The sequence below is a fragment of the Mobula hypostoma genome, chromosome 2 (assembly GCF_963921235.1).
Source record: "Mobula hypostoma chromosome 2, sMobHyp1.1, whole genome shotgun sequence".
In the NCBI taxonomy this organism is placed as follows: Eukaryota; Metazoa; Chordata; class Chondrichthyes; order Myliobatiformes; family Myliobatidae; genus Mobula; species Mobula hypostoma.
Genome location: NC_086098.1, coordinates 198,514,934 through 198,538,062, shown reverse-complemented (window position 1 = coordinate 198,538,062; position 23,129 = coordinate 198,514,934). Strand labels below are relative to the sequence as shown.

Sequence of the window (23,129 nt, the reverse complement as noted above, 5' to 3'; positions counted from 1 at the left end):
TTGAGTTGAAAAATCCCAATTCCTACGTACTTTGACACCCAAGTTTTATTAACTGCTTCCCCTGAGACTGTTCTGTTTAAAGTGCCAACCCTGCGACTGCATTCTCTATCCTTGCTGAGGTCTGAGCTGACAACTGCACCTCCCTTGCTAATAGAGGTAAGGTCATCTCTGTTGGGTGTAAGCATTGTTCCAGGTTGTGCTTTCCCAGATCTCTGTCACATTTGACAGCTTGCTGCTCACTGCTGTGTTGGAAGATCATTTGAGTTCCACACTCAAGCAGAGGAGACATCGCGTACTTTTCCTTCAGCCTAATGGAGCAGAAAAAACATTGGGATTTAGTCTTCCCCAAACTATAGGCTTTCAGACAGAGCATTTGTGCTAGTTTCAAGACAATTGTGTGCCTTCTTGTCTGGAGTGATTAGCCATACCCTTGAAGAATTTCTGTAGATGCTTGTTTACTTGTTTACTGACTGATAGATAGCGTGTGGATAAGGCCCTTCTGCCTCTTTGAGTGGCACCTCCCGGTAACCCCCAACAACCCCCTTGTTTAAACCTAACATAAAGATGGGACACTTTACAATGACCAATTAACCTACTATCCAGTACTCCTTTGGACTGTGGGGAGAAACTAGTTGACCCGGAGAAAATGCACAGATTCCATGGGGAGAAATGCAAACTCCTTAAGGAGGACACTGTGGTGAAGTCCAGCCCGAACTGTAATAGTGTCTTGCTAACTGCTACACTACCGTGGCACCCTTAAATTGCCAGTGGTAATGGGACTTACGAACAGAATACCCCTCTTGCAGGCATTGTTTTCAGGGGTTTATTTTATTGTCAAAGTAGGCATGTGCAATACAACTCTGATATTTGTCTTCTCCAGATAGCCATTAAATATAGGAAGTCCATAGGCGTTAATGAAAGAAGAGACATCAATTCCCCCTCCCCTCCCCCAGCAATCTGGCTGCTGACCATCTCCGTTGTGACCCCCTCCACATACACCTTGATGCTTTAGTCTTCCTTGCTGCTTCAAGATGGAGTTGTTCATGAGCCTGCACCTCGTCTCTGGTCTTTTCCATGAGTCGACTTGTGTTCTTGGACCGTCTCGGCCCCTCCGTCTCTAAGCCTCATGAGGCAGCTGTCCAGACACAGCAGAGCAGTGGATCCTTCAGTCATCTTCCGTGCTGTATGTCCCAGGCTCCAACAGCTTCCATAACACAAACAAGACAAAAAGAAAAAGCAGAAGAAGAAGTGAAATAATTTGGGAGATTTGCTATCTGGAAGATGCCTGAGGAGTTATTCGCTGGTGCCATCTTGACTAGAAGTCATGTAATCATTCTTGTTTACAAATTTTGACTGTGAACATCTGCTCTAGATGCTCCAAAGTATTTTTCATAGTCAAAATGTGTAAATTAGAATGAGAAGAGACATTTTCTTTCATGATCTAAGGAGCATAGGAGGTAATCTGTGAACTGAATTTGAGTTGGACATAGTAGCGATTTGCACGACCTGTACACTGTGGAAGTTACAATGTGAAGGCTGTCCAGGGCTACATCACAATTTTTGAGTTTGGATCTAACAAAAAAAAAGAGGATTTTTCACCAGTACATAGACTGGGGTGGGGTTGTAGGTGGACATGAATGTAGAGATATTGTGGTGGTGAAGATACGTGGTCAAAAGCTCATTTGGGAGCTACATATGACACCAGGTTTATGAAGTGTTTGGTTCTGCATTCTCCAGTTGACAAAGGGAAGCCTGAAATTGTTGGTGTTTATGGAATGGACTGAAGCTAATGGCTTTCATCTTCTCAGTACTTAGGAGGAGGAAATTTTGGTTGGTCCTCTACAGAATGTCAAAGAAGTCAGCTGACAGTATGGAGGCAATTGAGGTGTCTGGTTAGATAGTGATGCAGAAAGAGAATTTATCCTCCACATGTAAATTGATTACACTTTATTGGATGATGTTGATGAGGGCGTAGTCTAGATAAGCAAATATTAAATTCTTCGAACAAAATGTTTGGTGTATGTAGATTGAAGCTGGGAAATTCTTATTTTAAAATAAGGTGATCTCTGCTGACCTGTGAAACATTATCCTCAGCCTAACTCGATGGGTTGTTAAGCTCTGGTCTGTAAAGTTGCCTAAACACCTACCTCAAATAAACAGTACAATTGAGGTTTGTGAAATAGGAACTAAAAATTATGGAATTTCCATCAGTTAATTGGTCATTGGGATCAAAGTCATCATTCCCCTGTCTTTTAAGAGAATTAACAAACTGGGTCAGCTACAAGGAATGGCACCTACCTTTGACTTGTGAAAGCTTATTGTAAGGTTAGAGACCGAAGAGAGTTTCTTTCCTCTAATATCAGTTTCAATTTGGCCCTTTCCGTAAGGGAACTCTGGTATCTTGCAAGCAGCCCTAATCAGCCAAGTGGATTGAAGAATTCTCACTGATAGGAAGCAGGGAAGAAAGTAATGTTAAGATTGGATTGAGCATAAAGGAAAAACCATTACCAGCTTTTAAGAGTAATGCACGTTGAGCATCCCTTATCTGAAATGCTTGGGGCCAGAAGTGCTTTGGATTTCAGATTTTTTTTGGGATTTTGGAATATTTGCCTATATATAATGAGATACCTTGGGGATGGACTCTAGTCTAAACTCAAAATCTATTTACATTACAAGTACAGCTTGTGTACAGCTGAGCGAAGCGCACAGAATGAACAGTCTGTAGTCGGGGCACAGACTGACATGATGCAACTGCTTCCTCCACAGACTGTCAGCGTTGAATGACCACCCCCAAAGCACTGTGATTGGCTTCATATCTGCCATAGATTTCAAACTGTCACACATTCCACAGCAACTACTGTGGGGGGGGGGGGTAGTTTTAAATAATAATTTTAATTATTTTTTGCATGAAACAATTACCTTCAATTATCAGTTCATCATGCTAGCTCTGTATCATGATCAGTATGCCATTAAGCAGCATGTGTGCATGTGACCCCGACACTGATTAATCCACTTTTTCAATGCACACTCCCGATCTTCATTTTTCACTTTATGCACTGTTTTTTCTATTTTTCATTAACTTCTGTTCATGACACGTGTAAGGTCACTTTTCAGAAATGTCTGTGGTGCGCAGAGACCTGCTTATCACCTGGGAACCTTCCCCGTGTCTCGTGGAATTTTCCATTTAGAACATCAGGTCAGCGCTCAAAAAAATTCAGATTTCTAAGGTTTTTGGATTTTGGAATGTCAGATAAGGGGAACGCCACCTGTATTTTATTTTGAGGTAATGACAGTTGTTCCACATAGAAGCAATTTTTAAGTGCAGAGAGGTTCTTCAACAGCTAAAGTATGCCTTTTTAAAAGCCCTGTTCTTTGACATTGAATGAATTATGATTTCATTTTTATTGCAAGTACTGAGTTGTAATGAGTCAATAATTTCTTTTTCTGCCAAGACTGTGGCAGTGCACGTTGTGAAAAGAAGGATATCAATAACAAACACTTCACAGTTACGGTGAATGGGCTCCAGACTGCTGTCAGCTTTAATAAAATGACAGTCATACAGCAGCGAAACAGGCCCTTTGGTCCTCTGTGTCTTTACTGACCTTGTTTCTATATCCACAGGTCGCATTTGTCCATAAGCAGTGAAAACTTGCTGGTATCACATTTGCATATTATGAATTTGTTCTATTACGAAGATCTACTTTGTATGTCTGTCAACCTGAACCACTTTCAACATGCATTTAGAAGAATAAAGAGATTAATCCTGAAATCCAGTCATCCTTTTGCAGTCTGCAAGGCATGTCTGTTCAGCATTTGTATTCGCAGTTAAAGAGCTGCTTGGTATAAAATTAAGATTAACCCAAGCACCCGTAACTCTGAAACCATCCCAGAAGCAAGGGCTTTTAACTTGTTTGGTTTGGACATTAAATAGATATGTCGTGGGATCCCGTCAAGCTTGGATCTGATAGATGGCTCTGAGTAATATTTCAATTCTGTGTTGAAATGTGAAGAGTTGGCTCAGCCCAATCTAACCTAACCCTGGAAAAAAATGTTCTTGCTGTATATCACCTAAGGGTGCCATGTACAGCCAGTTCGTGTTGAAATGGGTTGGATGTCTAGGTTCGACTTGTAGTGAGTGAAAGTTACTGCTAATAATGAGATGAATTATTAACTGCACTGAAAGAAGCTGCAGAGGGTCATAAATTTAGTTGGCTCCATCTTGGGTACTAGCCTACAAAGTGCCCAGGATGTCTTCAAGGAGCGGTGTCTCAGAAAGGGAGCGTCCATTATTAAGGACCCCCAGCACCTGGGGCATGTCCTTCTCTCACTGTTACCATCATGTAGGAGGTGCAGAAGCCTGAAGGCACACACTCAGCGATTTAGGAACGGCTTCTTCCCCTCTGCCATCTGATTCCTAAATGGATATTGAACCCGTGAACATTACCTCACTTTTTTAATATATATTATTTCTGGTTTTGCATGATTTTTAATCTACTCAATAAATATATGTAATAGATTTATTTATTTATTTATTTACCTTTCCTTCTGTATTATATATTGCATTGAGCTGCTGAAAGTTAACAAATTTCACAACACATGGTGGTGATAATAACCTGATTCAGATTCTCATTCTGATTCATTAAATTCATTATTCATTATTCATTAATAAAGTGTCCATTTAAACAAAACAATTAACATGTACTTATGCCAGTTAACATGCGATATGGTTAATGTGCTGAAATATGTATCGTAGTGTAATCATACTAATTAGATCAAAGTTGTTCCTTTGTAGCAACAGCACAGTATCTTACAAACATGGCTAACGTAAACTTAAGTTAATGTAAATCATACACACCTTCCACAAAAAATACCATAACACCAGAGGTGTAGTCGAGACTATGTTAAGGTTTTCCAGGTTGCTTCAAGAACCTGATGACAGAGGAGAAGAAGCTATTGTTGAATTTTTGAGATGTGAGTCTTCAGACTCCTGTATTTCCTGCTGGTACCAACAGGAAGAGGGTTTGGCCCAGATGATACCTGGTGTTTGATGCCAGCTTCCTGACAGGTTACTTCTTGTAGATATTCTCAGTGACGGAGAGAGCTGTACCAGTAGATGAAACTGGCAGAGTCCACTACCCTCTCTAACCTCTTGCAGTTTCCATGCCAGGCTGTGATGCTCTCCAGAGTACATCTGCAGAAGTTTGTCATAGTCTTTGATGACATGCTGAATTATCTTAAACTTTAAGAAAGTAGAGATGCCGGCAAGCCTTCTTCATGGTTGCATTTAATTTATCTGCTTGGCCCAGGATAGTTCCTCTGAGATGGTGACACTCAGGAACTTCAAGCTGCTCACTCTTTCTGTTGCAGACCATTTAATAAGGATTTGTGCATGTTTGCTTGACTTCTCCTTCCTAAATTCCACAACTAGTTCTGTATAAAGCACAAAATTGTAGTATAGCCTGCACAGGAAGCAAAGAATATGGATTAGCTCCACATTACAGGAAAAATACTAGCATATAGCAGGAGGCAAAGAGTGGGAATAGTGGGAGCTTTTTCTGGTTGGCTGCAAGGGGTATGGGAACCGGAGCGATAGAGCAGTGAAAGAAATGCATGGAGTAAAGCCAGATCTAACATATAGAGAGGCTTTGAGGAAAGAGAAGCAGAATAAACGGTGTAAAGGTAGTAAGGCAGAAGGGCTGAAATGTGCAAGAAGCATCAGGGGCAAAGGTGATAAACTGAGAGCTTGGATACATACATGGAATTATGATGTAGTGGCCATCACAGAGACTTGGCTGGCACCAGGGCAGGAATGGATTCTCAATATTCCTGGATTTCAGTGCTTTAAAAGTGGGATAGAGTGGGTGGAAAAGGGGAGGTGGGGTGGCATTACTGGTCAGGGATACTATTACAACTACAGAAAGGGTGGGTAATGTAGCAGGATCCTCTTTTGAGTCAATATGGGTGGAAGTCAGGAACAGGAAGGGAGCAGTTACTCTACTGGGGGTATTCTATAGGCCCCCTGGTAACAGCAGAGATACAGAGGAGCAGACTGGGAGGCAGATTTTGGAAAGGTGCAAAAATAACAGGGTTGTTATCGTGGGTGACTTTAACTTCCCTAATATTGATTGGCACCTGATTAGTTCCAAGGGTTTAGATGGGGCAGAGTTTGTTAAGTGTGTCCAGGATGGATTCCTGTCACAGTATGTGAACAGGCCAACCAGGGGAATGCCATACTAGATCTAGTACTAGGTAATGAACCGGGTCAGGTCACAGATCCCTCAGTGGGTGAGCATCTGGGGGACAGTGGCCACCGCTCCCTGGCCTTTAGCATTATCATAGAAAATGATAGAATCAGAGAGGACAGGAACATTTTTAATTGGGGAAGGGCAAATTATGAGGCTATAAGGCTAGAACTTGCAGGTGTGAATTGGGATGATGTTTTTGCAGGGAAATGTACTATGGACATATGGTCGATGTTTAGAGATCTCTTGCAGGATGTTAGGGATAAATTTGTCCCGGTGAGGAAGATAAAGAATGGTAGGGTGAAGGAACCATGGGTGACAAGTGAGATGGAAAAATTAGTCAGATGGAAGAGGGCAGCATACATGAGGTTCAGGAGGCAAGGGTCAGATGGGTCTATTGAGGAATATAGGGAAGCAAGAAAGGAGCTTAAGAAGGGGCTGAGAAGAGCAAGAAGGGGTCATGAGAAGCCTTGGCGAGTAGGGTAAAGGAAAACCCCAAGGCATTCTTCAATTATGTGAAGAACAAAAGGATGACAGGAGTGAAGATAGGACCGATTAGAGATAAAGGTGGGAAGATGTGCCTGGAGGCTGTGGAAGTGAGTGAGGTCCTCAATGAATACTTCTCTTCGGTATTCACCAATGAGAGGGAACTTGCTGATGGTGAGGACAATATGAGTGAGGTTGATGTTCTGGAGCATGTTGATATTAAGGGAGAGGAGGTGTTGGAGTTGTTAAAATACATTAGTATGGATAAGTCCCCGGGGCCTGACGGAATATTCCCCAGGCTGCTCCATGAGGCGAGGGAACAGATTGCTGAGCCTCTGGCTAGGATCTTTATGTCCTCGTTGTCCACGGGAATGGTACCGGAAGATTGGAAGGAGGCGAATGTTGTCCCCTTGTTCAAAAAAGGTAGTAGGGATAGTCCGGGTAATTATAGAGCAGTGAGCCTTACATCTGTGGTGGGAAAGCTGTTGGAAAAGATTCTTAGAGATAGGATCCCTGGGCATTTAGAGAATCATGATCTGATCAGGGACAGTCAGCATGGCTTTGTGAAGGGCAGATCGTGTCTAACAAGCCTGAAAGAGTTCTTTGAGGAGGCATATAGATGAGGGTAGTGCAGTGGATGTGATCTATATGGATTTTAGTAAGGCATTTGACAAGGTTCCACATGGTAGGCTTATTCAAAAAGTCAGAAGGCATGGGATCCAGGGAAGTTTGGCCAGGTGAAGAGGAATTTCTTTAGCCAATGAGTGGTGAATCTGTGGAATTTGTTCTCACAGGCAGCTGTGGAGCTCAAATCTCCATGTATTTAAGCCAAAGGCTAAGAGATTTTTGATTGATCAGGGCAGGAGGGGATATGGGGTGAAGGGAGGAGACTAGGGTGAGAGGGAAAATGAATCAGCCATGATGAAATGGTGGAGAAGACTCGAAGGGCCAAATGGCCTAATTCTGCTCCTATATCTTATGATCTTATTGCAGTGCCTACTGCAGTGCTCAAGGTTATCAAATTAAATGTCTAGTTTGCTTTTATAACAATTGATATTTTTAATTATCATATTCTGAGATGCATAATTATGACACAGATATGATTTTGTGTAGCCAAGTGAAGAGAGTTCCTTCTGATAGTAGTGTGTTCATTAAAATAATCCTGAATGTATTGCATGCGTGCGCATTGTGCTTCCATTTGTTTGTTTTGCAGTATACATGATGGGTAACCTAGCATTGATTCTGAAAGTAACTAACCTTCGTTGACAAATACATCTGTAACATGCGCACAGCATCAAATGCTGTGTGAATTTGCAGTGCTATTTAATCTCGGGGGCACAGGCATGTTTCTCATTCTGACTTGCAATCTATTTTTGCTACAATTGGTTTACATAGTAATACATGATTACATACTATTTCCATCACGCAATGAGTCCATTCAGCCCAGTAGATCCAGAACAGAACTCATCCTTCACATGGGCTTCCAGGAACCTTAGTTTATATGACATGAAAATCCATCTTTTCAAAATCCGTTCTCCTCAACATCTACTCTTTTCAGCACATTCCATGTTCTGACACCTTCTGGGTTGTCTTTCCCCCGATTTCCCCAATGGGTTTAATGGTGACTTTACTATAGACTATAGTTTTGATTTTTCTCTGGAAGTAGAATGATTTTCTTTACATCTTCTCCTTCAAGCCCCGTAATAAACTTAAGAGTTCTGTCACATCTAACTTCATTTGCAATTATTAATAGTGGCTCTGAGCAATTGTGATCTTCTGTAAATAGTTCTGGAATCTGTGACTTCTGGTCTGCTATTGGTGCAGCTGACTAGCTGACTGAAGAGGCGGGCGTTGATCATGGTTCAGAAACACACTTCCCTCTTCCTCACTGATGTACACCGTGTTCCTCTTCCCCTCTGCGCAACAGGTCAACAGCAGGTGCCATTTCATTGGCTTTTCACTCAATCCTGGTACATCTGGACAGTGAAGATTCTTACATCAGGATGCTCTTCATTGACTACAGCTCTGCATTCAATACTATCATCCACTCAAAATTAATCAATAAGCTCCAAAACTAGGGCCTTAATACCTCTTTGAGCAACTGAATCCTCGATTTTCTCACTTGCCGATTCCAGTCGATTTCGATTGGCAACAAAACCTCTACAATCTTCATCAGCACAGGTGCACTACCTGACAGTGCACTTAGCCCCCGTTCTACTTGCTTTACACTTATGACTATCGGGCTAAGCACAGCTCCAATACCATATTTGAGTTTGCTGATGTCGTTGGCTGAATCAAAGGTGGTGACAAATCAGCATATAGAGGGAGATTCAAAATCCACAAGGACAACATTTCACTCATTATCAGTAAGACCAAGGAGCTGATTATTGACTACAGGAGAAAGAAACCAGTCCTCATTGGAGGATCAGAGGTGGAGAGGGGTGAGAATCTTTAAACTCCTCAGTGTTACCATTTCAGAGGATCTGACCTGGGCCCAGTATGTAAGTGTCATTACAAAGAAAGCATGGCAGCACCTCTATTTTCTTAAAGTTTGTGAAGGTATCATCTCAAACTTTGATAAACTTCTGTATACGTGCAGTGGAGAGTTTACTGACCGATTGCATGGCGGCCTGGGTATAGAAGCACCAATGCTCCAGAACGTCCACCTTGGGTAAAGCCCTCCCCACTATAGAGCTCATGTACAAGGAGCTCTGTTGCAGGAAACCGGCATCCATCCTCGAGTATCACCACATCTGTGCCATGCTTTCTTCTTGTGACTGCCGTCAGAAAGGAGGTACAGAAGCCTCAGGACCCACACCCCAGGTTCAGGAACAGTTATTGCCCCTCAGTCACCAGGTGCTTGAACCAGAGGGGTCAATTTCACTCAACTTCACTCACCCATCAATGAAATGTTCCCACAACCTATGTGCTTACTTTCAAGGACTATTCATCTAATGGTCTTTTTTTTGTGTTTGCACAGTTTGTTGTCTTTTGCACATGGGATGTTCAACCGTGTTGTGTGTGGTGTACATTGATTGTATGGTGTTTATTTGTATCTACAGTGAATGCCTGCAAGAAAATGAATCTCACGGTTGAATATGGTGACATGTACTGTATGCACTTTGATCATAAGTTTACTTTGAACTTTGATTTGCTCCTTCCACTTTATCTCCACTCGGTCTTGTGTGCACATGTATATGTATGTACAGTATACACACAGACACAGAGACTCTCTTACACACAGACACTCACAGCCACTCAGACTCTCTCACACACAGACACTGTCTCACACGCACAGAAACTCAGGCTCTCTCACACGCACAGACACTGTCACACACACTCTCACACAGACGCAGGGTGGGGTGAGGGAGAAACATGAAACGATGAATGGGTGAAATGACTGACCTATGATGACAGAGTCAGAATATGAATGAACAAGTTTTGGTTCACCCCAGGTTGCGACAGGTTTCTGTTCCTGTGAACTGTTCATAATCTGTAGCCTTGAGGCAGCCGACAAATCCATCCATCTAATCTACCAAACACTTGGTCATGTGTATGGGCTTTGTATAAGGTGGCCAATCATAACCTGGGAGGATTTGTACCAATACTGTAGACCCAATAATTTTTTTAATTGTTTCTGACAGATAATCTTTGGAATAACGTTGGAATTGATTGTGGACATTAGGGTAGAAAAACCAGAGGTCCATGTGCCTGTACTCATCAGAGGTGCAGAGGGTTAATAACTTTTAAATTCTTGGGTGACACTATCTCAGAGGACCTGTCCTGGACTCATTATATAAATATAATTGCAAAGAAAGCACAACATTGCCTCTATTTCCTTAGAAGTGTGCAGAGATTTGGCATGTCATCAAAAACTTTGAAAAACTTCTATAGTTGTGGTGGAAAGTGTGCTGACTGGTTGCATTGCAGCCTGGTATGGGAACACCAATGCTTTCGAGCAGAAAATCCCACAAAAGGAGATGGATTCTGCCCAGTACATCACGGGCAAAACCCTCCCAACCTTTGAGCACATCTACATGAAACTTTGCTGTAGAAAAATAGCATCGATTATCAAAGGTCCTCACCACCCAGGTCATACTCTTTTCCCACTGCTGCCATCAGGTAAAAGGTACAAGTGCCTCGGGACTTACACCAGCAGGTTCAGGAACAGTTGCTACCTCTCAACCATCAGGCTTTTGAAAAAAAGGGGATAACTATACTCATTCTATTTCTGGTGTTGCCACAATTGATGGTCTCACTTTAAGGACTGTTTATCTTGTTATTTTGTACTCGTTAGTTATTGCTATTATTTATATTTGCATATGCACAGTTTGTTGTTCATTGATCCAGTTTACAGTTACTGTCCTATAGATTTGCTAAGAATGCCCACAGGAAAAAGAATCTCAGGGTTGTATGTGGTGACACGTATGTACTCTGATAATAAATTTTACTCTGAACTTCGTAATTCTATTCCTTTGTAGTGGCAGCAGCGAGAGGACATTGGACAAATTATTACCTCCTGTGACCAATACTCTGTCGCCAAGAAAGCGAAGCACAAGCCAATGCAAATCTGAGCCACCACTTCTAAGAACAAACAAACGGACAATTTATACGGCAGGACGGCCTCCATGGTACAATGAACATGGAACTCAGTCCAAAGAAGCATTTGTTATTGGTAAGCATTTGCAGAATTGGGCTTAGAATATTTATGTTTGAAAATATTTTTGCAATTGTTGTCACTTAATCTGTAATAGTCCTTGCTGAATACTATTTGGAATCCCAATTGTTAGTTTGATCCTGATAGCCACAGCTTAGAAAAAACTAATTTCCCAACATCAGTTTGAACTTGAAGTAGTTGTTGAAAACATTGGGCATTCCAGTGCCTGTTTGATGCTGTTTAACCCAATGATTTCTTCTAGCGACACAAGAGAAACTGCAGATGATGGAAATCTGGATTAACATACATAAGATGCTGATGATCTCAGTAGGTCAGGCAGCATCTGTAGAGGGAATTCATGAACCCATCTGATCCATCTGATCAGTGATATCCCCTATGCGCTAACCTTCCCTCCTTGCCTTCTCTGTTACTGAAAACTAACCGTCCTGCCAAACAGTCTCAGCCGAAACATCGACTGTACTTTTTCCCATAGATACTGCCTGGCCTGTTGAGTTCCTCCAGCATTTTGTGTGTGTTGCTTAGATTTCCAGCATTTGCAGATTCTCTTATTTCTGCTTTTCCCTCTTCCCAGTTCTGTTGAAGGATCCCATATCTGAAACATTAAGCACTTCCTTCTTCGACGAATGCTGCCTGACCTGCTGAGTGCTTCCAGTGTTTTCTCCTTTTGTTTAAGCTTTCAGGCCTCTGTAGGTTTCTTTATTTCCTCTGTCTTGCAAAGTTGTCACTGACTGTATTAAAACCTGCGTGGATGTGTGTGTGCCTACAAAAACTTGCTGTACATTCCCAAACCAAAAGCCATGGATGAACCAGAATGTTCGTCGTCTGCAGAGGGCTAGATCTGTGGCATCCATGTCTGGCGACCCAGATCTATATAAGAAAACCAGGTATGACTTGTGGACGGCTAGTTCAAGAGCCAAGAAACAATTCTCAGAGAGGCTAGGGGTGACTTTGGATGCATGTCAACTCTGGCATACAAAGCAAAATTCAACATCATGAATGGCAACGATGCTTCACCACTAGATGGGCTTAGTGCCTTTTATACTCACTTTAAAAGGAGAATTAAACCAAAGCTATGAGGATGCCTGCAGCATCTGATGACCTTGTGATCTCTGCCTCAAAGGCCAATGTCAGGCTGTCTTTCAAGAGGGCTCTGATAGAGTACCCTTCCAAGGCAGCAGGGCCCAATGGAGTACCTGGTAAGGCTCTGAAAACCTCTGCCAACCAACTGGTGGGGTTATTCAAGGACATTTTCAATCTCTTACTGCTACAGTCAAAGTTCCTGCTTTAAAAGGGCAACAACTATACCAGTGCGCAAGAAGAGCAGCGTGAGCTACCTTAACGACTGTCATCTGGTAGCACTCACATCTATGGTTGTGAAATGCTTTGAGGGGTTGATCATGGCTAGAATGAACAACTGTCTCAGGAAGGACCTGGACCCACTAAAATTCACCTATCGCCGCAGTAGGTTGCAGCAGACGCTATCTCATTTGCTCTCCATGGGGGCTTAGGTCACCTGGACAATGCAAATACCTATGTCAGGAAGCTGTTTATTCACTATAGCTCAGCATTTAACATAATCATTTCTGCAGTCCTGATCGAAAAGCTACAGAACCTGGGCTTCTGTACCTCCCTCTGGAAGCGGATCCTCAACTTCCTAACCAGAAAACCACAATCTGTGTGGATTAGAAATAATATCTTCACCTCGCTGACAATCAGCATTATCGCACCACAGGGATGTGTGCTTAGCCCACTGCTCTACTCTCTACTCCCATGACTGTGTGGCGTGGCATAGCTCAAATGCCATCTATAAACTTGCAGATGATACAACCATTGTTGGCAAGATGTCAGATTGTGACAAAAGAGCATACAGGAGTGAGATACACCAGCTAGTTCAGTGGTGTCATAACAACCACCTTGCCCTTTTCTCATTAATACCATTGGGAAGGAGGTATAAAAGTCTCAAGGCACACACTCGGCAATTCAGGAACAGCTCCTTCACCTCTGCTATCTAATTTCTAAATGGACATTGAACCCATGAATACGACCTCACTACATATTTTATTTCTGTTTTTTTTGCATTACTTATTTCTCTTAACTATTTAGTAGATATACACACACACACACTTAATGTAACAGTTTATTTCTCTTAATTAGTAGATATACACACACACACTTAATGTAACGGTTTATTTCTCTTAACTATTTAGTAAATATACACACACACACAATGTAACAGTTTATTTCTCTTAACTGTTTAGTAGATATACACACACACAATGTAACGGTTTATTTCTCATAACTGTTTAGTAGATATACACACACAATGTAACGGTTTATTTCTCTTAACTGTTTAGTAGATATACACACACACTCAATGTAACGGTTTATGTCTCTTAACTGTTTAGTAGATATACACACACAATGTAATGGTTTATTTCTCATAACTGTTTAGTAGATATACACACACACACACGCAATGTAACAGTTTATTTCTCTTAACTGTTTAGTAGATATACACACACACAATGTAACGGTTTATTTCTCTTAACTGTTTAGTAGATATACACACACACAATGTAACGGTTTATTTCTCATAACTGTTTAGTAGATATACACACACACACACATACACACACACACACAATGTAACGGTTTATTTCTCTTAACTGTTTAGTAGATATACACACACACACAATGTAACGGTTTTTTCCTCTTAATTTATTTATCATGTATTTCATTGTACTGCTGTAGCTCCTGACATATGCCGGTGATATTAAACCTGATTCTGATTGGAAGGTTTTGGAGGCCATCCCTTCTCCTATTCAAATTGTTTGTGAATCAGAAAGACGTTCAGTTTCATGTCAGGCTCCTCCTGTACACCAAGCCTCATAGGACCTGCATTTGACAAAATTTATTGTACCGTCACTTCCTAATTTCAGGCAACATTAAAGCAGCCACGAACTGTAGTGTGTGTAAACTGCTGCATGGAAAGAAATGTTTAGTATCATGTGATATATACAAACAGTAAACCCATAAGTCTTTTTTTAGAATCAGAGTCATGTTTGTTATCACTGACGTAGGTTATGAAACTTGTTGTTTTGTGGAACAATACAGCGCAATAAAGAAAAATTACTGTAAGTTCCAGTAAGAAATGTATAAAAATAAATAGGCAGTGCTCATGGACAGCTCAGAAATCTGATGGCAGAGGGTAAGAAGCTGTTCCTAAAATGTTGAGTGTGCATGGACAGGATCCTGTACCTCCTCTGTGATGGCGGTGATGAGAAGGGGACAGGCCTTGGATACCGAGGATCCTTAATGATGGAGACTGCCTTCTTGAAGCATCACTTTTTGAAGATGTCCTTGATGGTAGGGAGGAGTGTGCCCATGATGGACCTGGTTGAGTCTCCAACCCTCTGCAGTTTTTTTCCCGTGCACTGGAGCACAGCGTTGAGTGCAAGGTTGAAGTTGCAACACCACTCATTCAGCCAACGACAGTCAGGTTTTGCCGACAACAGTATTGCTCATACTTCTGACATTGATTCCCAAGTTTAATATTTAATTAGAAATGAACAACTTTTTACAGTAGGTTTTACCTGTTTTCACTTGAATGTAGAAAGTTTAAATATAAAAATATAAAAACTATCAAGTTCAAGTTTCACTGTATCATCACACACTTATTTAAAATAATATGCAAATACAGTAACTAAACATAAGAATTTGTTTGGTTATTTGGGAAGATCTGACCAACAAAGTATCCATGACAAGCCACAACATTAAACTCTTCTCAGAATGAGCATTGAATGTCAGAATCAGAACCAGGTTTATAAGCACTGGCATGTGACATGAAATTTGTTAACTTAGCAGCAGCAGTTCAATGCACTACATAATCTAGCAAAGAGAGAGAAATAAATAAATAAATAATAAATAAACAAGTACATCAATTGCGTATATTGAATAGATTTTTTAAAAAATGTACAAAAACAGAAATACTGTATATTAACAAAAGTGAGATACTGTCCAAAGATTCAATGTCCATTTAGGAATCGGTTGGCAGAGGGGAAGAAGCTGTTCCTGAATTGCTCTGAGTGTGTGCCTTCAAGCTTCTGTATCTCCTACCTGATGGTAACAGTGAGAACAGGGCATGCCCTGGGTGCTAGAGGTCCTTTCAGCGACACTGCTCCCTGAAGATGTCCTGAGTACTTTGTGGGCTAGTACCAAAGATGGAGCTGACTAGATTTACAACCTTCTGCAGCTTCTTTCGGTCCTGTGCAGTGGCCCCTCCATACCAGACAGTGATGCAGCCTGTCAGAATGCTCTCCACGGTACAACTGTAGAAATTTTTGAGTGTATTTTTTTGACACGCCAAATCTTTTCAAACTCCTATTGAAGTATAGCCGCTATCTTGCCTTCTTTATAACTACATCAATATGTTGGGACCAGGTTAGGTCTTCAGAGATCTTGACACCCAGGAACTTGAAGCTGCTCACTCTCTCCCCTTCTGATCCCTCTATGAGGATTGGTGTGTGTTCCTTCATCTTACCCTTCCTGAAGTCCATAATCAGCTCTTTCATCTTACTGACGTTGAGTGCCAGGTTGTTGCTGCGGCACCATTCCACTAGTTGGCATATCTCACTCCTGTACGCCCTCTCGTCACCACCTGAGATTCTACCGACAATGGTTGTATCGTCAGCCAATTTATAGATGGTATTTGAGCTATGCCTAGCCGCACAGTCATGTGTATACAAAGAGTAGAGCAGTGGGCTAAGCACACACCCCTGAGATGCACCAGTGTTGATCATTGGCGAGGAAAAATGTTATCACCAATCTGCACAGGTTGGTGAACTTTAAACCAAGAAATTGTTGAAGATAGCCATACATCTTTGCAGCATCAGGTAAAGTCTGAATGGGTGAGTTTTCTATTGACATAAATCATCCACAACACTCTTTTTAACACTAACAGAATTGTGAAAGATTCTGCTGTTTGTCCTTGGAGAGTGATTGAAAGAAAATTCTTGAATACAAGCAGATGAAAGCATTTTCCTTATAATTAAAAAAATTAGATTGTGCATAGTGTTGGCTTCCTCTGCAAAACTAATTAGCTTTTGGAAGCTTGTAAATTGAAATATTCATTCATAGTTATCACATATTCATAATTTAGAATTGTGGTTAAATATTCCCAAACACCGGTGCTGGTGGATGTCAAAGGAAAACCGGGCTTTTCCCAGAATGGCTGAAAGAACCACAGAATGACAAGGATGTCGGATTTAGGAGGGTATTTTCAGAGATGTAAGAATAAGCGAGGAGTTCTCCAATCAGAACTCAAAGCTGCTTATTCCTTGAATTCAAACAACAGGAATTCTGCAGATGCTGGAAATTCAAGCAACATACATCAAAGTTGCTGGTGAATGCAGCAGGCCAGGCAGCATCTGTAGGAAGAGGTGCAGTCGACGTTTCAGGCCGAGACCCATCGTCAGGACTAACTGAAGGAAGAGTGAGTAAGGGATTTGAAAGTTGGAGGGGGAGGTGGAGATCCAAAATGATAGGAGAAGACAGGAGGGGGAGGGATGGAGCCGAGAGCTGGACAGGTGATAGGCAAAAGGGGATACAAGAGGATCATGGGACAGGAGGTCCGGGAAGAAAGACAAGGCGGGGGGTGTGACCCAGAGGATGGGCAAGAGGTATATTCAGAGCCCCATCTGTCTTCCGCTAAGGCCCCACCTCCCCCTCGTACCCCATCTGTTACTCATTTTTATGCACACATTCTTTCTCTCACTCTCCTTTTTCTCCCTCTGTCCCTCTGAATATACCTCTTGCCCATCCTCTGGGTCACCCCCCCCGCCTTGTCTTTCTTCCCGGACCTCCTGTCCCATGATCCTCTCGTATCCCCTTTTGCCTATCACCTGTCCAGCTCTCGGCTCCATCCCTCCCCCTCCTGTCTTCTCCTATCATTTTGCATCTCCCCCTCCCCCTCCAACTTTCAAATCCCTTACTTACTCTTCCTTCAGTTAGTCCTGACGAAGGGTCTCGGCCTGAAACGTCGACTGCACCTCTTCCTACAGATGCTGCCTGGCCTGCTGCATTCACCAGCAACTTTGATGTATGTTGTTATTCCTTGAATTCTCTGGAATGGGATGAGAAGGTTCTTATAAGGAAATTTGTCTTTTTTTCAGTGTTTCAGAAAGCTGGCAACTACATTTTGTGCTTTTTTTTTAGGATTGTGTGGAGGCAGTGCTTCAGGCAAAACGACAGTGGCGAGAAAAATAATCGAAGCTTTGGATGTGCCCTGGGTTGTCCTCCTGTCTGTGGACTCCTTTTACAAGGTACATATACTTATGACTCAGATATTGTAGTTATTTCATTAGTTGCTATTGTAGAGAAGGAATTACTTAATTGGTGAATCATTCAAATAGTAAGCTAAAAGTTAAAGAAGTTGAAATTTTGATTCTACTTTGAATTCTCATTGGGACAAGTTGGTCCATTGCCTCCTGCTGCTGCTCTCAGATTGGAGGAGAAATGCCTCATATTCTACCCGGGTAAACTCCAACCAAATGGCATGAATATTGATTTCTCTAACTTTTGGTAATCTCTTCCCCCTTCCCATTCTGTATTTTTCAATTCCTCTTTCCAGCTCTCTTCTTACCTCTTCTGCTCACCTGCATCTTGAACTCCTACCCCTCTCCCCAATTTCTTATTCTGGCTTCCTCCCCATTCCTTTCCAGTCCTGATGAAGGGTTTTCTGCAAGAAACAGTGTCAGCTGTTTGTTCCTCTTCATAGATGCTGCCTGACCTGCTGAGTTCCCCTGAGTTACAGAAAAGTTTCCTAGATGATTGTACTTTCTTGTCTAGTCTTAAGAGTCCTTAATTTCTGTAATTTATTTTATGTGGATATTTACTGAGTTAAATTATAGATAAAGCATTAGCAATGCATATTTTGTGATTAGTAAACTCAGCACTGAGCTTCAAGCACTGGAATCCTAATTTGTAGTTGTGTATGGGGTAAACAAGTGTATCACCCTGTTAACGTTCTCATATAATATTATAAACGTTGTTTCTTCCCTTGCAATGCTTGCTGTATCTATTCCTACAACTGTTGAGCAATTTAAAAATGTTTTATATTTGCACTTAGATTCTCACAAAAGAACAACAACAGCGAGCTGCCAACAATGAGTATAATTTTGACCATCCCGATGCTTTTGACTTTGATCTCATTGTGTCTACTCTAAAGAAATTAAAACAAGGGAAAAGTGTAAAAATTCCAGTGTATGATTTTACAACACACTCAAGGAAGAAGGAATGGGTAAGTACAATGTGATATGGAAACAATGGACGAGGATTAAGAACTAATTGCAGCATTGCCAGTTACATGAGAATTTAGACAAGAATAAAGAAAGGAAATTAAAATTGATAATTCTTGCAAGACGCAGACCATCATGTTCCAAATTATTCCATGCATTCCATAACAGTAATGGAAAATTCAGAGTATGTAACCAGGAATGAGAGACTTTGGTTACACAGAAATTCATCCTTTGAATTACTTGGGCTTAATAAACATCAGAGCTCTGAGCAGTTCCTCATTTCTCCACGTTGATTATTATTCCTTTTGTGTAAATAACGTGATTGGCTTAGAAATATAGAGAATTTTTCTACTGGAGCAGTGAAAGTGGAAGTCAAATAAAACATTTCAAACCTTTTGAAGGATTTTGTGAAGGAGGACTAATCAGTAATAAGGTTCATAAAGTCAGGATTATGACTAAAAGAATTAAAGGGAGATTCGAATTTGTGCAAGAGTTTCCTGATTATTGGAAGTATTTATTCTGTATTGTGGTCATTGGAGTAGATGTAATAATGTAAACTGAGTCAAAATTAGATAAATATTCAACTTTTTATTAAATGTATCATGATAGAATACAGGCAAATAGCAGGACAAATCCATTAAAGCAAGTATTTTCAGCAGAAGAGTTACCATCAATATAACCATAGTTTTCTTCTGTGGTATTTATATAAATCCAGGATTTAGGTTGCTGATATTAATTCACTTTTGAACTCTATTGAATGTAATGTAAACAGGTTAACTTGTGTCATATTTTTGCAATGAACAGCAAAAACGTTTTTACGTTTTATAATTTGCATTTATATAGTCCTGGAATACGCTTTGCTTTCACTAATTTGTCCAGGTCACTGTTTCTGCTTTGTAGAAACTATTTGGAGTATAAGTATGATCCTCCAAGTATTAAAAAGTGAATCTCCTTCCTTCCCTCTGCACCATACCAAACATATACCATAAATTCAATGAAAAACATATATAAATAATTAACACCTGTGGCATCAACGATATTTAACAAACCTTCAAATATATATCTAATATCTTACTACTTTGGTTCAGTTAAATATGATTAACAAAGTATGTTATGGTGGAAGGCTCGGACATTGTAACTTTTATGATTAAAAGGGAGAGAATCCGGAGTTGTGTAGAAAAGTTTAGTACTATTTCTATGTTCACTATTTACAAATTATTTTATCCTTTTGCTACAATGGGATGGAAATTTCAGGTAAAAATGTTAAGTATTTTCTACACTAATATTTCTAATTTAATTCTATACTTGTCACACCCTTCCATAAACTCAGTTGTGGAATTAGTTAAGGGGGATTTGTTTATTGAGTGAAGGTGAATCAGCAGCAAGACCTAATATCATGAACACTCTGAGCACCAAAGAGACAGATCATTGGCTGAAACTCATTATCACAATAACAGGGTGTAATTTGGGTGTGGAGGGTAAGTCTGAGGAATGAGGGGAAAGTTCTATTCAGCTGGAATCGTGTATCCATTGATAATTTCATCAGATAAGAATGACAGTCCAATTGATCTAATCAAATGTGATATCTATAACCACCCTCGATACGTCACCTGAATTGGCCATATGGTTATAACTATTTCTTTGCTGCTACAAACTGATTTATTTTCTGCATCCTTTCCTCAGAAAACATTATATGGAGCCAGTGTGATCATATTTGAAGGTATAATGGCTTTTGCTGATAAAGAATTATTGAAGGTAAGTATCAGTATTTGGGAAAAAGGGAAAATAGGAAAATGCAACTCATTCTGATTTCCAGTGAAAAATGTACAGTGTAATCCCAGTGTGTGCTCAAAGTTATCAGCCCGTTGGCCATATAAAGTTTTAACTTTGCATTTTGTTGGCATTAAGCTGTTTATGCCGATCCAGCTATCCCAAATCAAGGCAGGATTCTCCCAATGGGTAACGTGGTCAGCAGGTGGGGAAGAGGAGAGATGAGGTCAAGTAGAGTGCAATTGTGTGCACACTAAAATGGAATCAGCCAGAGTACTTTAGAGACTTCATGACTTTAAAATCTTTGTCTGTGGTCAAACCCCGACATGGTCTTACTCCTTCTGGCCTCTCTGAGAGTGGCCAATCTCTCGTGTCCTCTGAAATCCATGTGCATCTTTAACACTGGCAGGGTTTTCAAAACTGGTATCAGCCTTGCATGTAGAGACTTGCTGTTGGCAGCAAGTTGTATCCAAGCCCTGTCCTGTCATCTCAGTCAGTTGTTAAGGGGGAGAGACTGTGCCACAGGGATCATGCGTGCCTTCTGTGCAGATATATGCTCAGTGGTGACTTTATTAGGTACTCTTGCTTGTTAATGCAAAATCTAATCAGCCTATCATGTGGCAGTAACTCAATATGTACAGTAAAAGCATGCAGACATGGCCAAGATGTTCAGTTGTTGTTCTGACCAACTTCAGAATGGGGAAGAAATGTGATCTAAGTGATTTTGACCATGGAATGATTCTTGGTGTCAGACGGGGTGGTTTGAGTATCTCAAACTGCTGATCTCCTGGGATTTTCACACACAACAGTCTCTAAAGTTTATAGAGAATGGTGTGATTAAACAACAAACATCCAATGAGTGGCAGTTCTATGGGCGAAAATGCCTTGTTAATGAGAGAGAGGTGAAAGGCCAGACTAGTTCAAGCTGACAGGAAGTTGACAGTGACTCAAATATCTGCATGTTACAACAACAGTGTTTAGAAGAGCATGTCTGAATGCACAACATGTAAAATTTTGAAGGGGATAGGCTACAGGAGCAGAAAGCCACATCGGGTTCCTCTCCTATACTTAATTACAAATGAGAAAATCTGCAGATGCTGGAAATCCGAGCAACACACACAAATGCTGGAGGAACTCAGCAGGCCAGGCAACATCTATGGAAAAAAGTACAGTCGATGTTTTGAGCCAAAACCCTTCAGCGGGTCTGGAGAAAAAAAATCTGAGGGGTAGGTTTAAAAGGTGGAGGCGGGGATAGAGAACACAGTGTTTGACCCCAACAGACTCACAGGTGAAGTGTCGCCTCACCTGGAAGGACTGTTTATCCATCACCATTGATCTCTCTCCTGGCACTTATCCTTGCAAGCGGAACAGGTGCTACACCTGTCTCTACACCACGTCCCTCACTACCATCCAGGGCTCTAAACAATTCTTTCAGGTGAGCTGACACTTCACCTGTGAGTCTGTTGGAGTCATGTACTGTGTTCGGTGCGCCTGGTGTGGCCTTCTGTATATCGGTGAGACCCGACATAAATTGGGAGACTACTTTGCCGAGCAGCTACGCTCTATCTGACAGAAAAAGTGGGATCTCCCAGTGACCACCCATTTTAATTCCACTTCCCATTCCCATTCCCATTCCAATATGTCCATTCGTGGCCTCCTCCACTAACGGGATAATGCAAGGTGGTGTTGGAGGAACAACACCTTGTATTACGATTGGGTCGTCTCCAACCTGATGCCATGAACATCGATGTTTCAAACTTCCACTAATGCCTCCCACCCCCTCCCCTCCTTCACCATTTTCCATCTCCTTTTCCCTCCCTCACCTTATCTCCTTACCTGCCATCAACTCCCTCTGGTGCTCCTCCTTCCCTTTTTTCTGTCTTCCATGGCCTTCTGTCTCTTTCACCAATCAACTTCCCAGCTTTTTACTTCATCCCTCCCCCTCCAGGTTTCACCTACCACCTGGTGTTTCTCTCTCCCCTCCCCCAAAGCTTTCAAATCTACTCCTCACCTTCTTTTCTCCAGTCCTGCCGAAGGGTTTCGGCCTGAAATGTCAACTGTACTTTATTCCATATATACTGCCTGGCCTGCTGAGTTCCTCCAGCATTTTATGTGTGTTGCCTCTACTTAATTAACTGGCCAATGTGCGTATAATCTGATTAATAAAACCAATTGGTATTTAACAGCAGACACTAAATTAGAACCCAACATTTTATTGTTTTATTTAATATTGTAAATGCTGATTACAGCACCATCTACTGACAAAGTCATTGGCACACTTATACATTGTGAATAAAAATAATGAAAGCAATAATCATGATATTTAAGTTTTCGCTCTATTTTACCAAGGTTGTCATCAGCCATTCCTCAAATCGACAGCTTAACTTCTTTTCAATTACAATACAGAAACACAACTATCTGTTCAGTCAAGCCTGAAAGCACATACCACCAGGCTCAAGGACAGCTTCTATCTCACTGTTATCAGGCTCTTGACTGGACTTCTTGTATGATAACATAGACTCTTTACTGCACTATCTATCTCATTATGACCCTGCACTTTATCATTTAGAGCACTGCTCTTTTTCAGTAGCTTTTGCACCTTATTCTGCATTGTTCTTGGTTTACTTCATTCCACCTTAGTGCACTGTGCATAATTTG

General features: G+C 41.2%; 1 protein-coding gene and 1 long non-coding RNA gene across 5 annotated transcripts in view; one reads left to right on the top strand and one right to left on the bottom strand.

The window, feature by feature from the left end:
- LOC134342792 (uridine-cytidine kinase-like 1) overlaps positions 1 to 23,129 on the top strand; it is a 134,870-nt gene that overhangs the window by 57,546 nt on the left and 54,195 nt on the right. For all 4 annotated transcript variants that reach the window (XM_063041372.1, XM_063041371.1, XM_063041373.1 and 1 more), the window contains exons 2-5: positions 11,210 to 11,403; positions 17,620 to 17,726; positions 18,533 to 18,703; positions 20,385 to 20,456. In XM_063041372.1, coding sequence (XP_062897442.1) covers positions 11,210 to 11,403; positions 17,620 to 17,726; positions 18,533 to 18,703; positions 20,385 to 20,456 — 544 coding nt within the window. The remainder of the gene's footprint in view (positions 1 to 11,209; positions 11,404 to 17,619; positions 17,727 to 18,532; positions 18,704 to 20,384; positions 20,457 to 23,129) is intronic.
- Positions 1,020 to 22,375, bottom strand: LOC134342793 (uncharacterized). The gene is made up of 3 exons (XR_010017097.1): positions 22,308 to 22,375; positions 2,299 to 2,444; positions 1,020 to 1,204 (listed from the first exon to the last, which is right to left on the bottom strand). It is a non-coding gene; the product is annotated as an uncharacterized LOC134342793 (long non-coding RNA).